The sequence below is a fragment of the Myripristis murdjan genome, chromosome 10 (assembly GCF_902150065.1).
Source record: "Myripristis murdjan chromosome 10, fMyrMur1.1, whole genome shotgun sequence".
NCBI classification, from domain to species: domain Eukaryota; kingdom Metazoa; phylum Chordata; class Actinopteri; order Holocentriformes; family Holocentridae; genus Myripristis; species Myripristis murdjan.
Window position 1 is genome coordinate 7,937,345 of NC_043989.1, and position 19,932 is coordinate 7,957,276.

At 40.5% G+C, this 19,932-nt stretch overlaps 1 protein-coding gene across 9 annotated transcripts in view; it reads right to left on the reverse strand.

The window, feature by feature from the left end:
• The window catches only part of rapgef2b (Rap guanine nucleotide exchange factor 2b), a 111,721-nt gene that overhangs the window by 65,924 nt on the left and 25,865 nt on the right, over positions 1–19,932 (reverse strand). For all 9 annotated transcript variants that reach the window (XM_030061424.1, XM_030061422.1, XM_030061423.1 and 6 more), the window contains exons 2-4: positions 15,357–15,427; positions 11,761–11,817; positions 2,124–2,207 (exon numbers count right to left, since the gene is read on the reverse strand). In XM_030061424.1, coding sequence (XP_029917284.1) covers positions 2,124–2,207; positions 11,761–11,817; positions 15,357–15,427 — 212 coding nt within the window. The remainder of the gene's footprint in view (positions 1–2,123; positions 2,208–11,760; positions 11,818–15,356; positions 15,428–19,932) is intronic.

The window sequence follows — 19,932 nt, forward strand, 5'->3', positions numbered from 1 at the left end:
TCCGGGCTGTGTGCTGTCACACCTGTTTCTATTACTGCTAACGCTCTATAAAAACCTTATCGGTCACACTCACTGGGAGCACAGTGATACCACCGCTGTCATGGAACAAACCGCAGTACTGGTTGTTCTCCTTTTCCTACTTGTACTGAAATCTTGTGTTGAGTGAGTTTCATCACATGAGCTCTTAAGATCATTCCTGGGAAGTAAAGAAAAAAAATGAAATGAAAGGAGAAAAGAAAAAAGAAATATATATATATATTTTTTTTTCCCCTTTTTTTTTTACTGTATGCCCTGCAATAGCTACACAGCTTTTTTTTTTTGCTTTGTTTTTTTTGTTTGTTTTTTTTATTTTTTTATTCATTTATTTATTTATTTATTGCATATGGCATGCCACAGATCTATGCATTTCAATGAGGCTTAATACTTGCAAATTGTGCACTGCTGACCTAACACTGCATAAAGAGCATATGCACCTATAGAAAAAAATAAATAAACAAAAATCAATCATTTAGCACGAGAGAATAAAAAAAGTCCAATTATGTGAACCTGAATTAAAAATGTAGGTGTTATGTTTTAGTGAAAAAAATGCAAAAGGAAACTAAATGCTGAATTTCTATTTTTGTGGATATCCATACACATGCATACATATTTTCGTATGTCTTACACTGTGTGCTGTGAGGACCGGATACCCTGTGCCTTTTCTAGTATAGTCATATCTGCACTGATGTCATCAAGATAAATAGTTGCATATTTATTTTATTTTGCAATTAAAGTGGTTCTAAGTGAATGTGCATGCACAGTATCATGTAGTGCTGATGAAAGAAGCGAGACAGTTTTGTGCATCACAGCTGGCACTCTGGAACAAGTGAGCTAATGATCAACCGCACACAGTCTCGTGCAGCAGCGTGGATCCCTGCATGGGCTTCCTTGCAACATACGCTTAGTTAACAATTTCAGAGTCGTCTCCTCCCCAGTGGCTGCAGTCGTGCATCAACTTTAATCTGCCAATATCCGCAAATCCCCCCTCCGCACACCAGAAACACTTTCACCTTGGCAGAAATGGAAAAGGTTATATTTAAGATGGGGGTGGGACAAGAACCGATCCTTGGCACAATTCCGATAGTCCAGCATTTTAAAGGCCTCTGACGTTCATACGAACCCTGAGAATGACTGACACTGACCCCTCTGGACTAGTGGGACATTTCTGCTGAGGAACCTAAAGTGATGGTGCAGAGCTCTGCGTGGCTGTAGGTGTGTTATGTAAGCCTACTGGATGAAAAGAGCATTGTTTTCACGACGCCCACAGTGATGGTTCATGTAAGAGTCTCTTGCAGAATCACAGCTTTTTAAACTGAGGCTAACATTTGGGCCTCAGTTTCATAGGTGCTGATCAGTGCTGATACACAGAGCCCTCTGCAGGTATCCCGGGCTTAAATCAGTTGAACATCTGTGATGAAGGGTGCCCACCCGATGGGTCCTAATTGTAAACCCACTCTTTACCACCTGGTTTTCTTAGAAAATCAGAGTCAGGTTTCAGTGCAGGCTCAACCTAACTTAGCAGAACAAGGGAAAGCCCATCCTGTGTATAAAGGCCTGTTATGAAATGTTTCGTGAGCGTGTGGAGTGACTTCAAATGGCTAGAGGACATCACAACAACAAAATAAAATTGTAACATTGCCACCTCCAGTGCTGCCAACTGTCTTCGAAAGAAAGTAGCTTGTGGCAGCTCAAAAAGTTGCTAAATGACATCATGCCTACGAATAAATTTGCTTCAGCGGAGGGAGGAGGCTGTGCTGTGTGTGAAAAGCACTGTGATCACCAGACTGTTTGGAATAGATAAGCAAGTAGTGCAAATCGGCATGAGCTGTACCAATTAAAACAAGTTTAAAAAAAAAAAGTGTTACTGTTTACTCCTGTGGACTTGTGCAAGCTGATCAGAAAAAAAAATCTTTTCTTAGAATAAATTAACATTGGCCTTCCACTGCCAGTCCTGGATCAGCTCTTTATCTTCCTTTGTAAATGCTCTTAATAGGCCTTTGTGGTGGTGGGATGGTGGGAGGGCTGCTTGCATTTTAATGCCAAGATCAACCCGCACCCAGGGGCGAAATGGCTGTGGATCCTACCTGCTTCTGGGCAGGAACATGGACTCCTTGATGAAGACGGAGCCAGACAGTAGAATATACCAGCAGCTTCCAATGTCGTCAGGGCTGGAAGGAAAAGAGAGAGAAAATTCCTCCACGTTAGTACAAAGTACAATGACTGTTAAATTAAAAATTTCGAGTAAATGAAATACCAAAAATATCTTTCAGGGAAGGGAACAGATATATAAGGACTTTCTTCCTAAAATGAGACATCTGCAATTGAAATTGAATTTTACAAAAGTATTGATAATACAAAAATACAAATTCTAGTATATTTTATGGCAAGCTATACTCTTCACTTTCTTTGCTAACAAAATAACAACACATCACCATGATTAATTTCAGGTATAATTTACTTGTTTTCTTTTTAAAAAATGGATATACAGCATTTGAAAATAAACTTTCCATATATAGACATCTACTACACACTAGCAGACAGCCAGAAGAAGAATGAGCCAAGTAAAGATTAAGGCCAATTTATGGGTCTGCATCAAAATGTCACCATGCATGGCTATGCCATAGGCATCTGTTGTGCCAGTGTAGCTCACAGATGTTGCCACTGTAGCTTACATGCACCTCTCCAAAAATTGAATGGCATGTAGGACGATGCAGGACCAAAAGAGCAAGAGTAGCTGAGGAGGTTTGAAAATATATTCATTTCTAAGACCTCATCTCTAAATTATTAAGATTGGAAGAAGTTACTAAATGTTCTTGAAGAAATATACCAGAACATCAGTTTGGACATCATTAAATGTGTCTGACCGTGAATTTCTTGTTTCAGAAAATAATTTTTATCCCGATGTTTTGGCGGTCTATGCACAGACCTATCAAAGACAGAGCCGCAAATGCCTGAGCTGACACTTCAGTGCAGAACCATAATCCAACCTTTATTCATTTCAAGTAATATGTTTCATGTACTGGCATCACATAAGAATGACTGACAATGTAAGAATGCTACCACGCCAAATACAGCTTCTTGAATAAAAAAGAGAGAGAAAGGGAGAAAAATGAGAGAAAGACATATAAGAAAGAATATATATAAGAGACTATGAATGATCTGATGAATCACTTCTAATCCACCCACACCCATGGCCCTAGAGAAATGCACAGGCAAGGGAACTGGGCATCACAGACAGACTAAACTCAAACTGACCCCTGGATGATGCAGCTGGCTGTCAGGTCCTTACAACAACTGGTGAAGCAAGAACACACACACACACACACACATACACACATGCTGATGTGATGTGTGAGATGCTTACTCGGCATTTCAGGTTCAATTAAAGACATGTTTGCTGTTTAACAGAGTTAGAGGCAATACCAGTGAAGCACAAGCCTTATTAAAGAACATCTGTCTATGGGAAGGATGTGCCAGCAGATAAACAACTCATCAAAGATACATTTCGAGTAAAGCATGATGTAACAGCCCACTAATGGGAAAGAGGAAGTAGAAAGCCAAGGGAGGAAGTAGTCTGATGACACAGAGTACCGAGATGACTGCAAGCTCAAGTTTTGGCCCTGCACAAAGACAGGCACGTCAGAAAATGATACTGCTATCACTTTGCTCTACTTCCTCTCCTTACATAGACTCCACAAATTATGGCTGAACTGCACATTTACTCCCAATTATTTTGCTAAAACATTGTGACATTCACAATTACCAATCAGAATAAATTTGTTAATTTTGTACACATGGCAGCATCCTGACTATTTTCAAGTCAGCAGGCGTTGTAAATTCAGAATTTCAGTTTCTGCTAAGGCAACATTTTAACCAAAGTAAAAATGTGATATCCCTTTGTGCTTGAGTAATTATGCAGCTGTACTTGTTAAATATTTTGTGCAAGCTACAGTGAAAACACAAGGCAAAATTATTCTTCTTTGAAAATATTACATGCGGCGCGGTGACACCATTCTGCAATGTTGGAACAGCTGGTTTGATGTTTATCAATCATCCGTATGAATGCATATTGATGCTATTTTTCATCTGAAAGCAAACAGAGATTTGGCATTGTACAGAGTATACTACAGTTTTATTGAGCTGCTTTTAAGGACTGTTACCACATGAAATTCTGTTGGACAAGCTACAATGACAGCAAAGTAGCTTGGTTTATCTAATGGGACAACAGGCAACCATTTTCTGACAAAACAACATCTGGATATTCACTGTCTCTTTTGCATTATGTGCATCTCAGAACATTGCAGGGATAAGTTAACACTGAAATTGATTTTTTTCATTAAGGGTAAAACTAGCAAAATATAAGTTTATGATGTGATGTCAGTTAATCCTCATTTGCTGCATTATTGCTAACAAATTTGTTAAATAACCCTGCACCAAAGCCACCAATCTACCAGAGCCCAAAACAAACGCTTCTGCTGACACAGTAACATCAGTGAATGTGTACAGTTCCTGCCTCTGCAATGGAACCAACTGGAAATACATGAACTTGCCATGAACCAAAATGTTCATTCTATTCAATTTTGTTTAGTGCTCAGCATCTACATTACTTTATCTAGCGATGAACGCACGGCATGTTATGTTAACGTTCAAACGGATGTGCCTCTTTGTCTTAAGGCTCCCACTGTCTGTTTACCAGCCAGTGGCTTGAAGTGCAGCTTCAGCACAGCAGACGTATGTGTGCTTATCAAGCTGAATCCGAGCCTTCTACCTACAAGTGCTTTCGTGTTAATAAGACAGCAGCTTGTGTCATTATCGCTGAACCTTTTCACCTGGTCTAAGAGAAACTTGTTAATTGAAGCCATAGGGAGAGGGAGGGCGGGGGGAGAAAAAAATCAATGGCCAATCAGACATGAGCAAGGTGGGACTGGGTTTTGCTTACACAAATGGAAGGGATGGGTGCACATATAACACACCTTCCCCCATGCAGACACATATATTCACAGCCAGGCTTTCGGTGCTGACTGAGTTTTTTTTTTTTTTTTTTTAATCATGGAGAGAACAAAGTCTCCCCTCTCTTCCCTCCACACTTTGGCTACAGAACTAATGAGGCTGTAGACAGCACACCCTACTGACACAGCACAAAATCTCTCTCCCCTATACCCTCTCCGTCTCCGTCCAAAACATCACGCACCCCTTTCCTCTCTTTCCCTCTCTCCCTACTGATCTCCAACCCTCACCCTCCATTGTTTCCTCCTCTTCTTCTACACTCCTTCTTCCCTCCCTCCATCATTCCTCCTTGCATTCGGAGCCGGCGCGAATGAAATGCTCAATTATTAATTGCTGGCACGCAGATGCACCGAGCGAGGGGAGCGTCTCGCATGGTGTTAGGAGTAGGAGGAGGAGGAGGAGAGAGGAAGAGAAGATACAGCACATACACACAGACAAAAAAAAAAAAAAAAAGTAGGAAATAGGAGAGTCTTATGTGCCATGACAGCTTGACTGAACTGGGTCACGCGTACTAGAAGCGATCGTCAAGCACTCGACATCATCCACAAAACCACTACCCCCCCTACACACACACACACACACACACCCTCCCACCCCCCGGGAAGCCTTTAACAGCAGGGGATCAGGTTATGTGAGTGCTATGGAGGCAGTGGGAAGGGGGTGGTGGAAGTCGAGATGGAGGGGAGGTTGTTTTAGCATCAAAAATTTCACGAGAAGTGCCTCTATCCTTATAATATTAAGAGTTTCATTCAAAAATGAGACACAATTCCCCATTTAAAACTGTGACATTGACTCATATTTGGCTGTCAGTGAAGGTGGAAGGTAGCTTGAAGTCTTTATTTACAGATAAGCAACTTTTTACAGAATAAAATTACATGTCCTGGATGGATTCATAGGGAGTAGTCATGATCAAGTGACATTTTTTTTTTTTTTTTTTTTTTTTTTTTCTTCAAAGTGGGTGCACACTGTTTTGGAAGGGCACCCTTTAAATGCAAATGCATGCTGGGTAGAAAGGCATGTTGGTGGAAGTGTCAAAACATGGGGGGTTGGGGGGTGGGAAGGGGGGGCTTGTCCACTGACGGGGACAATGAATGTGGCCAAAAATACACTCAGCGGCAGAAAATATTTTTATGTTGTTATTGTTGTACTTCTACCACAGAATTCCCGCGAGAATCTACAATGCCACAAAGTCACGCTCAAATAAAACATTCACACAACTTTCTCAATAGCACTTATTTCACAATAGCTCTTCTATTGTGTATGCATTGTTATTGTTATTCTTTATAAACACTTATCTTTTGTTTAAAAAAATAAACTGTTTTTGCAGAATATTTCAGCTGCGAAGATGTGGCTCCAACCACAAAATGTAGGAACTGTGAGAGAGTGGGAGGTTACAGAGTGCAATGATTATTAGTTGGAATTTCATGATTTGTTATGATAGTTTATGATTATCAGTTTGTATAAAATTAATATTGTATTGTTTTGAAGACCTGAGACTGTTCTGCAAAGCATCTGAATATTTTGTTTGGGACACTGTCTGAAAACTCCTCATTCCTTTATTTTAAATTACTTCATAGAAATACTTCAAATGTGCCTGGAATAGCACTGTATATTGTTAGAAAAGGTCCAGCCGTTCCTCGGGATGTAAAGTCTTGTACCAGCGAGTTTCCCATCCACTGTGTGATGTTGTTTCTAGTGGTGAGCCGCTGAACTCCCAGATGATCAGGATACCGGAGGGTAAAAAGAGCAAGGTGAAGAGGACAACAGCAGCTGTCTGGGAGCACTGCCTCGCCAAAACCTCAGCCAGAGACTGGGATATCCCATTCAGCAAACTCCTCAGGATCTCCTCAGTACTGTTGCCACAACAACCAATGCAAGTTTAATGTCTAAATATCTGATGCTTTTACAATACCACGGCAAATAAAAAAAAAAAAAAAAAAAACCAATAATAATAATAATAATGCCACACAACCACTATGTTTGATGTATTACCACACTTGATACATTTGATCTCTTTGCAAGTTTTTTGAACATGGGGCTTTGATATCTCTGTGTGAACTATATCCATATTTCTCTGTGATTGCTGCAGTCCAACGTCCATTCAAATCTTTCTACTTCTTTTTTAAATTATTCAGTACACATGTACGTAGAACACACTAAGGGACAGACACTGACGATTTCTAAAATTCAATAATGAAGTCAAACTTTCATAATGGTACTGAATTAATACTGAAATTTCAGGTATTGTCGCAACCCTTTTCGTCATCAGTGAACAAGGAAAACAGGCCATTGTATTCAACATTAGCTAATGTTTCCATAATGGCAGAAAATGAACAGATTTGGAGCGAATGACTTGCCAAATTACTTGAACTTAATTACCTTCACATTATCAAGTAGAACACACAGCACTTCTAATTCAGATCACATCCACTATGACTGTGAGTCATTCAGATTTAACATCTTTTAATTCCTTATAATAATAAAATAAAAAAATAAAAAAAATGGGAAAAAAAATAAAATAAAACACTATATTAGGTAATGCCCTATGTGCTGACTCCAAAAACTACAGCTCTGCAAAGTTGAAGAAACAAATTGAGCTCCCATAAAAACAGAGTAATAGTGTTACACAGGGCTCTCACTTTGCCAAATGTAAAACTCCATAACTTTTCACAATGAAAATGCTGAATTTCCACGACCTATGCAAACACAATCTGATTTTTTTTTTCTTTTTTCCTTGACAGAAGTTGTAAACACACTCTGTTTTACATTCTACAGGGGGAGTGACCATAATATGAAATATTACAGAAAATAATTGTATGTTTGGTGAATAAGTAGTTACTGATATTTTTCCTTAAACTGAGGCTACCAAAATAATGTCATATCTGGAATCTGGAATACATTTTATGATATCTCATATATATCATGAAGAAAACAAGAAGTTTTGGGATCCTGTCTTTAAAAAGGATATAAATAAACTGTAAGCAAGCGGACCACCCATGCCACAGCGTGGGTGAAAGGTCGAGGACTGCACTCAAAGAGTCGACAGGGGCGACCAGAAGACGCTAGCCCTCTTCATCCCCCCCGCTGGAAAATGTGCCAGGTCAGCCTCCATCTCAGGAGGGTTTAAGCACTATAATCTCTAGATGGTAAATCCTCACTCGTTCAGCTTTTCATTGAATGTGATACTTTCAGGAGATATTGTGTTAGCATCTGTGCATGTTTGTGTGTGTGTGTTTCTGTGTGTCACCATGTCAGGCAGTCACAATCTAATACCCCTTGCAGGGAAAATGAGCACTTTTACAACGACTGTTAGAGCTACCACTCCTGCAAACTCCAAAACAAAAGGAGGAAGGTTAGACTTTCGCCACTGAGTGCACATTTACAAAATGAAGTTTAAAAAATAGTTTATTACGTTACGGGCAGGGAATACAAAATAGATCAAGGACCTGTTTCTGATGGGCTCCCGCATGACAAGAATGTTGTGTTACAATGAAACACAAGGTGGAGGTGGGACTGTTTGCACTGAATTTGCTGAAAATGTTTGCAACTCTAAGGCATGCATTTACCTGATCTGGCTACAATGTGAAAATATGGTATACACTCGGCCTATATAATCTGCACACTCAGAGATTCTTATGCATCACTCTTTTGTGTGCGTGTGATGAAGTGCTGCAATTTACCTTTTTGATGTTCCCACTTTTCTTCATATGCTTCTACTCCTGTTAGTGATTTCCTAAATCTAAACCCCCAATTTGAACCCCCAAGATAACCTGCCTGACTGTGTTGCATACAGCTGTGGTTTACAGGTGTATGTGGAAAGATCAACAGCAGTAGTGATACTCAACAGTATAGTAATAGTGAGAAAACTGAGAGAAACTGAGAGTTGTGCCACTTTCTGTAAATGCAACATGCATTCTGGCCCACTGACTCTATTATTGGCAGAGGAATTGGTATCTCTTCTGCAATGGATTTCTCCCTGTACATTATTGATGCAAAACAGCAACTCTACAAAGATACCCTTGCTTTTCTTAGGGTCTGATGCAAAAATCCAGCTGCTTGCAGGTGACAGATAATTGACATTTTTCAAGTGTTTGTACCAGTGTTTTAGCATGGATTGTTCTTTTAGGGCACTATAACAATTGTATATTTTCTTCGAGACAATCTGTTCAGTCTACAAGGTACCTGCATTTTACAACATAATGGAGATACTATAGCGATTAAATTCCACCACTGACTTTTAAAGCCCTCATTCCCAGGCAAGTTATTTTCACTGTTATAAATAGACAAGGAAATGGAGACAGGTTGTTAAAGGCATATGTTATGAAGAGAGAGGCCTGATTAAGATCCTCCACAGGAGGAGAGTTAATCTGCCCTGCTGCTGTTTTATACCAGCTTTTATCAGGAGCACTGGACTCCATGTCAGTACTAGGATTTGCCAACATTCTTCATCATATTCATGTATACAAAGACACACACATGCACATGTACAAATATATATGAATGCAAACAGTTGCAGCTGGTATTGTCACCACTACTGGCCTATCACAGATATATAAGTATCAATATCAGTGGTGTATGTTGGCCAACATACAAAAAAATGACAGTACATACTTATTTAAACACAGTGTGATCATTTTGTAGCTTGTCCAGCAGACCTTTTTTCTTTACAATACTCTACTGTACAGCTGTGAGCTGGCAAAGCAGCGTATCATAGTTGAGCTGATAGTGGCACGGACTGTATTAAGAGATCAAGAAGGTTAACTGTAAAATATCAAGCCAAATATGATCATTAACTGCCATAAATGTGTATTTTAATGTATAAAATTGGCCAATATACGATTATTAGAATTTTTTTTTTACTTGCAAGCATCAATGATAATAGTATCAGCCACCAACCTTCATCTGTCAGGCTCTGGCCAGAAGTGAACCACAGTGAAAATGCACAAATTAATTGGGAATATAAACATATGTGTACACACAGGCACCGACACGTGCCCAATACAAACAAAAAGTAAAGGCAGTACTGTGTGTCAGTGCTTTAACCTGGAGCTAGCTAGAGGCAGGATACCAGACATCTCAGATATCTATTAACATTCATTCATATTACTATAATTATATCATATGATGCTAGTGATATAATTACCCTTACCAACAAACTTTGTCACTATGCGGTATTTACTATATATACTTTGGAATATACTGTACTGCTATTATGCATACACTCTATTTATTCATTATATGCCATTTGCCATGTTTATATCTGTGTGTGTGTGTGTGTATATATATATATATATGTATATATATATATATATATATATATATATATATATATATACACACACACACACAAAAACCTACATGTCATTTAAGGTGTCTTTTTGCATCACCCTCTTTGTGTTTTTACTTGGATGCTGTGGCAATTTAATTTCCTTTTGGGGATAAAAACAAAATATCTACCTATCTACCTGTCTACCTGTCTGTCTGTCTGTCTGTGCTCATGGCAAATAAGATCAAGCACATTTTGACTACGAAAGTTTAGGACAGGTCCTTATAATATTAATAATATTAATGCAAGGCAAGCTTCTTAGCTAAGCAAAACCACGGAGGAGATGGGGAGTGTGTGTGTGTGTGTGTGTGTGTGTGTGTGTGTGTGTGTGTGTGTGTGTGTGTGTGATGTGCATGGGGTGGGGGAGGGGGGACCTGAGGGGGTCTCGCTGGGACGGGAGTCTTTTATGCGACCACCGCTTAATCTGCATTCCTATTGTTTAATCAGCTCCCACATTGCCAAGTGGGCTTCTAATGAGGTGTTGACTCTTCCATATCCTCCCTCCACCACACACACACGCACATGGGAGCAGAAGGCAAAATGGGACAATAGGCCTTCTCCAGCCCCTAGAGACACCGATAAGAGTTAATTAACTGTCTTAATTCTCACCCTGGGTGTTCAGAAACCAACATGTGACATCAGTCAAACTCTGTGTTCTTTCTCCAACAGAGTTGTGTCAACCTTTGGAAACAGGTTAACACACAGACACACACACACACACACATACACTTACACAGTGTGGAAGCTGCAGTACAGCCCTGCAGCCATATTGACCTTTCAGAGCACCTGATTCAAAGGTAGAAAAAGCATCGCCACAAGCGACTAGCTAACCAGCTGCACATCCAGCACAATGCTCTCAGGAGCTCCTATGGCTACAGTTTTTCTTCATCAACTCAATAACCAGTGACTTGTTGAACAGAGGCCAAATTAGACTGTAAATCCCTTCCAGGTCTCTCTGCTTCAGTGGTGCAGTAGAGCAGTTTGGAAAGACTTTGAAATACACAGGACACACACACACACACACACACACACACACACACACACACACACACACACACACACACTCCTCTGTAATGACATCTTCTGACTGCATCAATGCTTTACAGCCATTTGTTTTCATTTATGTCACCCAGGTTGCCCCGCTGCATGTGGACTGTTGCGGCTCATCAGTAACTCTGAGTTATGGCGATGGCCATAGTGTGCCTTTTGATCACACAGAATTGAAATATATTGTTACACTGGCAGCCACTGATGGTGATGATGTATGCTGCAATCCAAACACTCATGCATGCCTGATACAGCTGTAAGCCTTTGAGCAAATATCATCAATACCTATTTACGCGGAGACACATGCACACCACTGGAGTTCTGGACGTTTTGATACTTACTAGTATAGCACTTCATTGGCCTCGTGTCGCTCATATCGCACCGTTTCACACATCATCCTGTAAGGACAGAGGGGGAAAGTGGCAGTTAGACTCCAGTGGGGGCAAGTAACTATTCATGCAAATACATTTTTATTAATTATATAATATAGATGATACAAAATTTAAAAAAAGAAATAAAACAGACATATCAGGAATCAGCAGTATTAAGGGAGACAGATACCCTGCTGAGTTTATTAAGAAGGAAAATTCACTCTCAAATTCTCTTACACTGTCAGATATCAGCAATTCATGATCATCACTCTGGGAGTTATTTTGGAATAGTGGAAGTGTTGCATTTTACTATTTGGGGTGTACCCGCTTTTCCTCACCCTGCCTTGTCTACTTCCACATCAGATAATGATTTCCAGTGTTTCCCAGAGTGGTAGTCGACATCCCCCAGAAAAGGGAACTTGTTGCTTTTAATCAAGGATGAGTGAGTGTATGGGCATAAAAATAGCTTGAAAGTGTGATAATTCAGCAGAGCTGATAGTTGTAGTAAGAACAGGCGAACAAGGATTTTTTATGGCAGCACCATGTTATGGAAATTTAGATTTTTTTGTTACTTCTGTCATGGATTTTTCCCTGTATGACTGTTGGCTGCTAGTGCAAAATGGTGAGTCTTGACAGAAGCCTTTGCTTTGTGATTCTGAGGGGCTGACACTGAAACCACTGATATGGCAGGTTGCTAGAAAATGTGGTATCAAACTCCACTGTGCAATCATCTCCATGTGATGTCATCTGCATTTGTAGTAAACGTATTTGCAGGAATAACCAAAATATGCTGCCAAAAAAAAAAAAAAAAAAATCAGATATGGCAAATAATGGCACAGAGTCCAATTGTATTGTCACTGTGATCAAATGATTCACCGATACTCCCATTAAAAAGCCAGAAGTTTTGGTGTTGTTATTTTTTAAGTTTAGTGTTTTATAGCAGACATTTTACGAGTTCATTTAAAAGTGCCTTAATTTTGCCAACTAACTTTACTCCATATGATTTTTTCTCACAGCAATCATTTCTCAAGAGTAGGAGGTCACATTTTTCAAATAGCAGATCTCTCATTTTGGAACCAAAGCCTTCGCTTCCACAAAGTGTGAAAAAGTCACCCTCATCAAGCTTTCCCAAAATGCCTCCAGAGGAGAGGCACGCCTTGGAGTGTGCCTCAACTGTACAAAGAAGCAACGACGGTAAACAATGGCTGATCAAAAAAACAAAAGGCTTCAAAAATAGCTGGGGGCGGCCGTCGTGTTCTAGCCCCATTGCACAAGGACCAAAAAAACAATCCTGATGCTAAAAAACAAGTCGGTGTGAAAGCACCACACAAGAAAAACAACACATTCCTCCCAGATGAAATGCAGAGGAAAAAAAGCTACGCCATAATCCCATAGTTGGTGGGATTTCTGGTCCGTTGAGGAGGATTTTTTTATACATTTAGAGAGACCAAAGTACACATGAGAGCGTGATTGGTCACTGGGTCCATGGGGACATTCTTTAGGCTCCAACAGGGTGGGCAGTGAGGAAACATGGAGGGAGAGGGGCTGGTGTGGGGTGGGAGGCCTCCCAGAGGTCACCCAGTGGAATGTTCCAGCATGCGGGTCATGTGCTGCTACATTGTTCCCTCACCAGTGTAATTCACATGTATGCACACAAGGCATGCTGGGAAAGGACTCCGGACATGCACTGTTTGAAAAGACTGTGCCATATGAAAGACTATAAGATAAACATAGTGATATGAAGGCAAAGGGCATTATCAGGCAGTCCTGGCAATATTAGAATTGCATAATTACATGAGGTTAGGTTAAGAAGTTTGAAGTCAGGTTTAGGGTTATCCCAATTTATCTGAATTATTATTATTTTTTGGTTATTGGTATATTTGCATGTCCATGTCTTCCCTATCCAATGTGAAGGTTGTTTTCCAACCATTTTTTGTTTTTTTAAAGACAGTATTTGACAATATCCCACTTATCTTTTATCTATTTTTTTCATTTTGTTTATTCAAACATTTCATTTAAAATAGATTTACTCTTGTGACAGCTTTCTCCCATATCGGTCAAACCCCAGTCTGGATGGCACAAGGCACGATTTATGGAAAAACACATCAGTTTTATCAGCATACATCACAAAGTGAGGGTGTAATAGTGAAGAGCATCCCGTCCCCTGTATCTCAGACCACAAAAATTCACCCTATGGGCCCAAATGAATTTCTGCTATCAGTCATGGACACTGGTGGGACGGTATCCTGAGCAGCAGCATGTGAGACGCTCTGTCCAGAGAGGGCTCTTTGGTATCCTTTGGCAAACATGAGTGTGCTGTGTGCAGTTTACTGATGTGACTTGACATGATTTCTGGGTGCTGAAGTTCAAACAGTTTTCAAACCGTTACCTTTCACTGCCATTTGCAGCAAAGAAACGTGCAAAATTGCTTGGTGCAGCTTTGAATCACACTCTCCGAACCTTAGGGTGTGAACCGGAGCAGGAGACTACCTTTTTCATCCACAGACCACAGTGGATGATCGATTCTACAACACACCAGAGATTTTTACTGTGTAACTAAGCCAACTATGTATTTTTAGGGTGGAAAAGGGCCTCCAGACAATTGCTGGTTATTTGCAAAAGCAGCTGGTAGTGTAACTAGGACACAAATTTAACAGTACTTGGTCTGGTGGCAGGTGGTAATTTCCCACCCTTGTCGGAAAGTCACATGGGGAGATCCACATTACAATGGGGCCCACTGAAAAATTCTTAACAAAGCTAAAAGTACTCTACTAATACCAATCCACCAATTATAATGAAAACCTGCTTTCAACAGCTTTGGGAGTGTGCAGAAGCCAGCGTGAAGCTCATGCAGTCTGCCTGTGCACAGCTGTCAGTGACCAACTCATAAGAGCACTGAGATTGATTGCTGTCCCTCAGAGGAAAGGCATGTTTTTAATCCATGTGTACTTCAAATATCAGTGTGATGTAAGTGCGCAGCTGCGTTTCAAATGTTGGGGTCAAAAAAGGTGTGATACCCTTGCTTAAGGCCAAAAATAATTCCTCCTTCAATAGAGGAAGAAGGTGTTGCATTTCATATCATGTTAATGTTTTATATGCCTATGAAAGCCAGCAGATTGTGTCGCTTTGTTATCTAGATGAGCAACAAGCATAAGGAGAACTGACTCACTTCAACATTAATCAAGCAAAATAAACACTGCTTTAAACTGGAACTGGGCAATATAATCGGGGTAGGGAAAGCAACTTTTTCATCTTCCAGCTACAGTCGGTAATATATTTTGGTCAATCGGACTATTTCATCAGCCAGATAAATTTTTTAGAGTGAAAATAAACCACACATGAGCAGTGATTACCTGCCAGAGTGGCTGGCACGTTAGAAAAACTTAACAGACAAAATTTACCAGCATTTGGCCAGTAGGATGGTGTTAATTTCCCACCCCCGATTACAACCATCATGGAGCAGACAGTGAGGACTTGTCAGTATTTAATTTGCATTTGAAATTCATACAATTGGAACATTAAGACCCAAGTTATGTTAATTACGAGGAGTGAGTGCAGACAGTCACCTCAGCTGGTGCTCTCGTAGGTTGGACAAGGCCTCCATCCCGTGGAGATAGGAGTAGACGATCTCCAGGTCCTGTAGAAGAAGAGAAGAGGGGCCAGTCAGAGACAATCAAGTTTCGGTGAAAACAGCAAAGCAAAAATGGCACAACACCATAAAGCTGGGGGATATATGATTATTATATTTATGCTGTGGTATGAGACTAAAGAGCATCTGCAATTTTTGATATTGTAGTACTGTGATAAATTATTGTATTTTCCTGGGTTTAAAAACTGCATGAATGTAAGAAGTTATGTGATTTTCTGAACTTACACTGTGTTACCTATTCTGTTATTTGCCTCTACCAGCTTGGTCATTATATCCACACTCCCTATGACTGTTTATCTCTTTGAATGGACCGACAAATCATCAAAATATTGCATTTGAGGTATTCAGTCAAAGACATTAGGTTTTGTTGTGTCTGTATCGCCCAGCCCTAATTCCCCACCAAGACAAGTAAAGTTGCCAGCACAAAACAATTTCAAACACACTGTGTTGCCCAGAGAATGACTGTGTATTTGTGGTGAAGCTTGAATTACTGATTAGTCATAGTGCAGAGGATAAGCTGGCAAGTCATACAATGAAATACATTTTACAAGGACACTGACATTGATTTGTGCGACTGAGCACTGGAATAGAAGGCGGCAATAAAGCACCGCACAGAGAGAATAAAAGAGCTACACTGCATAGCTATAAACTCCCCATTCAGTGACTTCATCAAGTGACCCAGTGAGCGGCTCTCAGGTTGTGTGGCACCCATCCAAGATGGAGGTGAAACAAAGTGCCCTCTCTGAGCGCTGGCAGGCCACACAGCTACTCCACTGTCTGTTGGTACACACTGGGGCACTGACTGTGTGTGTTTGTGTGTGTGTGTGTGGTGGTGGAGGGTTGGGCAGTGTGGAGGGGTCACGGCGACTGGGATGGCTTTGTTGGCGGCAACTGGAGGTAGATGTGGCGACACAGGAGGGACAAGAGGGGGTCTGTGTAAGACCCCAGACACACATGTAAAAACCAGTCAGCGCAGCCACCCTGTCTCTATGTCATGTTTCTGACAGCAACAATCATAAGATTATTGAAAACGTGATGGAAAGCTGACCACGAAAAAGTAAATAGATGCTTTGTTTATCCCTAGGTTTCCCAGTATCAGCACTCCCATGTGTAGGAGTGTCCCCCAGTAAGACCTTCATATGGTTAATTTGAACTGGGAAATAGAAAATACATTTTTACAAACAACACATACATAATGGATGTATATTTGACTGCAAAAGACACCATAAGAAAATATTACTTAAACAACTTATTTCCAGTGTGATCCTTAAAAACAACCTGACACACAACACAAAAAACTATATAAATAATGAAAAGCTCATGACATAATTGGCTCAAACTGGCTAAGCTAGTCGGTATTCAGCTGAACTTCAAAGGTAAACACAGGCAGTGGTTATGGGCACTTGAGTGAAAGAAAACCACACTCAAAACCTCTTGGAAGCGGTTAGTTGAAAGTATAATAAAATCCTTATCACCACCTGTTACAAATTACCGTGTAAATCTTACAATCAACAAATTTGTGGGGGCAAAAAAAAACTTTTTGGAGCCTGTGCAATAATCTCTTAGGAGAACAATCAAAATTAAGTTTTGAAACTACATCAGTACAAGGGTGTTGGCCCCTCACAGCAAGCCAAAAAATGCTGCTGTATTGTATTTGGGTTGGGCCTTGATGAACCGGACAATGAAAGAAAGCTGGGTTGCCTTGGGGGTTGCCTAGCCCTGGTTACATCACACAGTGATATCCTCACTAATCAGATCCTTATGTACAGGGTGTCTGTGGTCAGGAAAACGCTAAGCATGAGGACAGCCATTTAGTCTGGCCAATGTTCAGACACCGGATGCCACCTACTGGAGGGTCAAGAAACTGCAGAATTGGTTATGGTAAATGAATACATGTAGGCAGTGTGCAGGAATCAATGCCACGGCAAGCTGACAATAAATGTGACAAATGTCTAGTAAACTAAAACGCACATTGAAATGTCAGATGCCCACCTCTGTGAGCACCATACATAATCAGCATCAGTGTATTCACAATGATGTTGCAGATATTAAGATATGTGCATGCTGAATTTAATGTATATGCCAGTTTATTTGTAATGCAGTGGTTATTAAAACGTCTGCCCACATGTGTAAATGTCCTCCAGAAAAATTAAGTCTACACACAAAAAAGCTTTTGGCAGAGTGGCATTGTAAGCAAGGAGACTGTCACTGATCCAGCAGACCCAGTTAAAGTAGCCAACCTGCTGAGATGCCCCCTAACAAGATGCTAAATCCCTTCCAGATCCACGGTGCTGTCCTGTAATTGACCCCAACCTCTCACTTCCCTGTGGTGAAGTCCACTTCAACAACAACAACAACAACTGTTATCTACTACTACTATCCTCCAAAGGTAACTAAAACCTATAAAGAATATCTGTAAGCATCATTTCAGCAAACATGGAAAAAATGTCTGCAGTGATCAGTCATCTTGGGTGGTGGCAGAAGCTGGTTTTGGCATTGAATTGACCACAGAATATGAAGAAAATCAATTTGAACCATTGATTTTTTTCATCCAGCAACTGATACCCATGTCTTGCAAGTCATGACTTTGACTTGGAATTTGGTTTAAGGCACAACATTTCCACAAAAGAACCCATAAACAAGGCCTCTGGTTTCTAAATGGTAAGTCAGATAAAGCATGCCATTGAAAGCAGCTTTCACTCATCTAGAACACAGATCAGTGCTCACTTTGAGGAAATGAAACGGGATAAATAACATTAACTTTGAATTGCATTAACTAATCAAGCAGACCATAATCCACGCAGCATGTCAACACTAGGTGGCAGTATGGAGTGTCTCTTTTCCCATTCCACAGTGACATCACATTGAATGAAACAGCGCCACTCAAATGCAGCCTCACAGGGGGAAATATGCAAAACCATCAATTGTGGCTTCAGTCTCAAATATTTCAGATTGGCTGTATGGAAAGAATGTAAAGGACCCCATCTTTTCCACTCTCTGCATTTTCCGGTGTATTTTTTTTTATTCTTCTTCTGTCTTGGCCCCTTTTAGACTGGGCCAAGCACAGTCACCACAAAATACACAATTAGAAGATTTGTTAAGGTTTGACGTGAAAGTGATAGTTGTGTGTAAACACGGACAATGATTCAGCAGCTCGAATCGAGTCTAAAGCAACCATCACAGTTCCAAGAGCTTCGGGCGACAGTGCTTTTTCCATGAAATTCAGCTGCTATTGTTTCAAACAGGTCAGATATGTAAAAATAAAATGCCTGGCATGGTGGAATAGCAATACCAGCAGCAGCAGAAGTGTATGCTTTTGCCAATCTAAGTACGCACATCCAAAGGAGAATGTATTTGATTTATACTTTCAATATTGCTGAGGCGTTGTCTTCTTGATTTTAAATTGACCCCTCATCTTAAAAGCAGGTTCAAGTTCTCTGCTCTACATTAATGAGACTGGGGCTCATTACCTAGTCACAGGAAGGAGATCAGAACAAGGGGTACGGAGCTGAAACTGGGGCACACTGATGCATCAAGCCAAATTCTGCTCATTGTGCGCGCTGAACAAAGACACAGCTCGTTCATTTTTCAAGAGCTGTGGCTCTCTTGCTTTATTTTAGGCTAGCTCCCACACTACCCTACTATCAGCAACTAATCCCTCCCTCTTCCTTTTTCAAAGTAATCCTTCCAGGAATACAGGTGGCCCCCACCAAAGGGAAAAAACATACCAGGATGCCGTTCTTCATAAAACCTTGAGAATACAAACCTGCTTGCGCAAGCTACCCATGACATTCCTTACATACCAGTTACATATTGTAAATTGCTTTTATTGTAACTGTAAACTTCCTGGGTTTCTTCCTTGATGCAACTCAATATGTTGTTCCTTTACACCTTCACCGAGGGCAGACGGTAGCACTGTAATGTAGCCAAACTAGTGGAGGCATTTCCTCTCGAGGATACAGATTAAACAATAGCAAGCCTTGTCTTCTCTGTTTAGAGCCCGAAATCACAATCTGACCAGTGCTGCTCGCCTCCATTCCCTACCCATTATGTAAGGCCCACAGGGAAAGGGTGCAGCAGTGGCTCCATGCCAGCCTGTTGAGTGGCAGAGCAATCAGTGGGCAAAAGCAGTTCAAGGAAGCAGCAATGTTTTTCTCCATTGTGCTCATCCAGACTTTGGGAAATACAAAAAGGACTCAAGGCTGCAATGAAAACAAACGCACTGCAAAATGCTGCTACTAATTTCCACTGATATGTCTATCACTGTTAAAACCCAGATTAGTGACCTAGGGCTGCATGATATTGACTGTTAAAACATTTATAATAAAATAAATAAATAAATAAATAAATAAAGCTGGTTGCAATACAAACAAGGAACTATTAAACATCTGCAAACATAACTTCCTTTTCTGGTGCTGAAAAAATGTTCAAAATTGTAGGCTGAGGGGTAGATAAGGTAATGCTTTTAACTGACTTAGTTTGAATAAACTGCA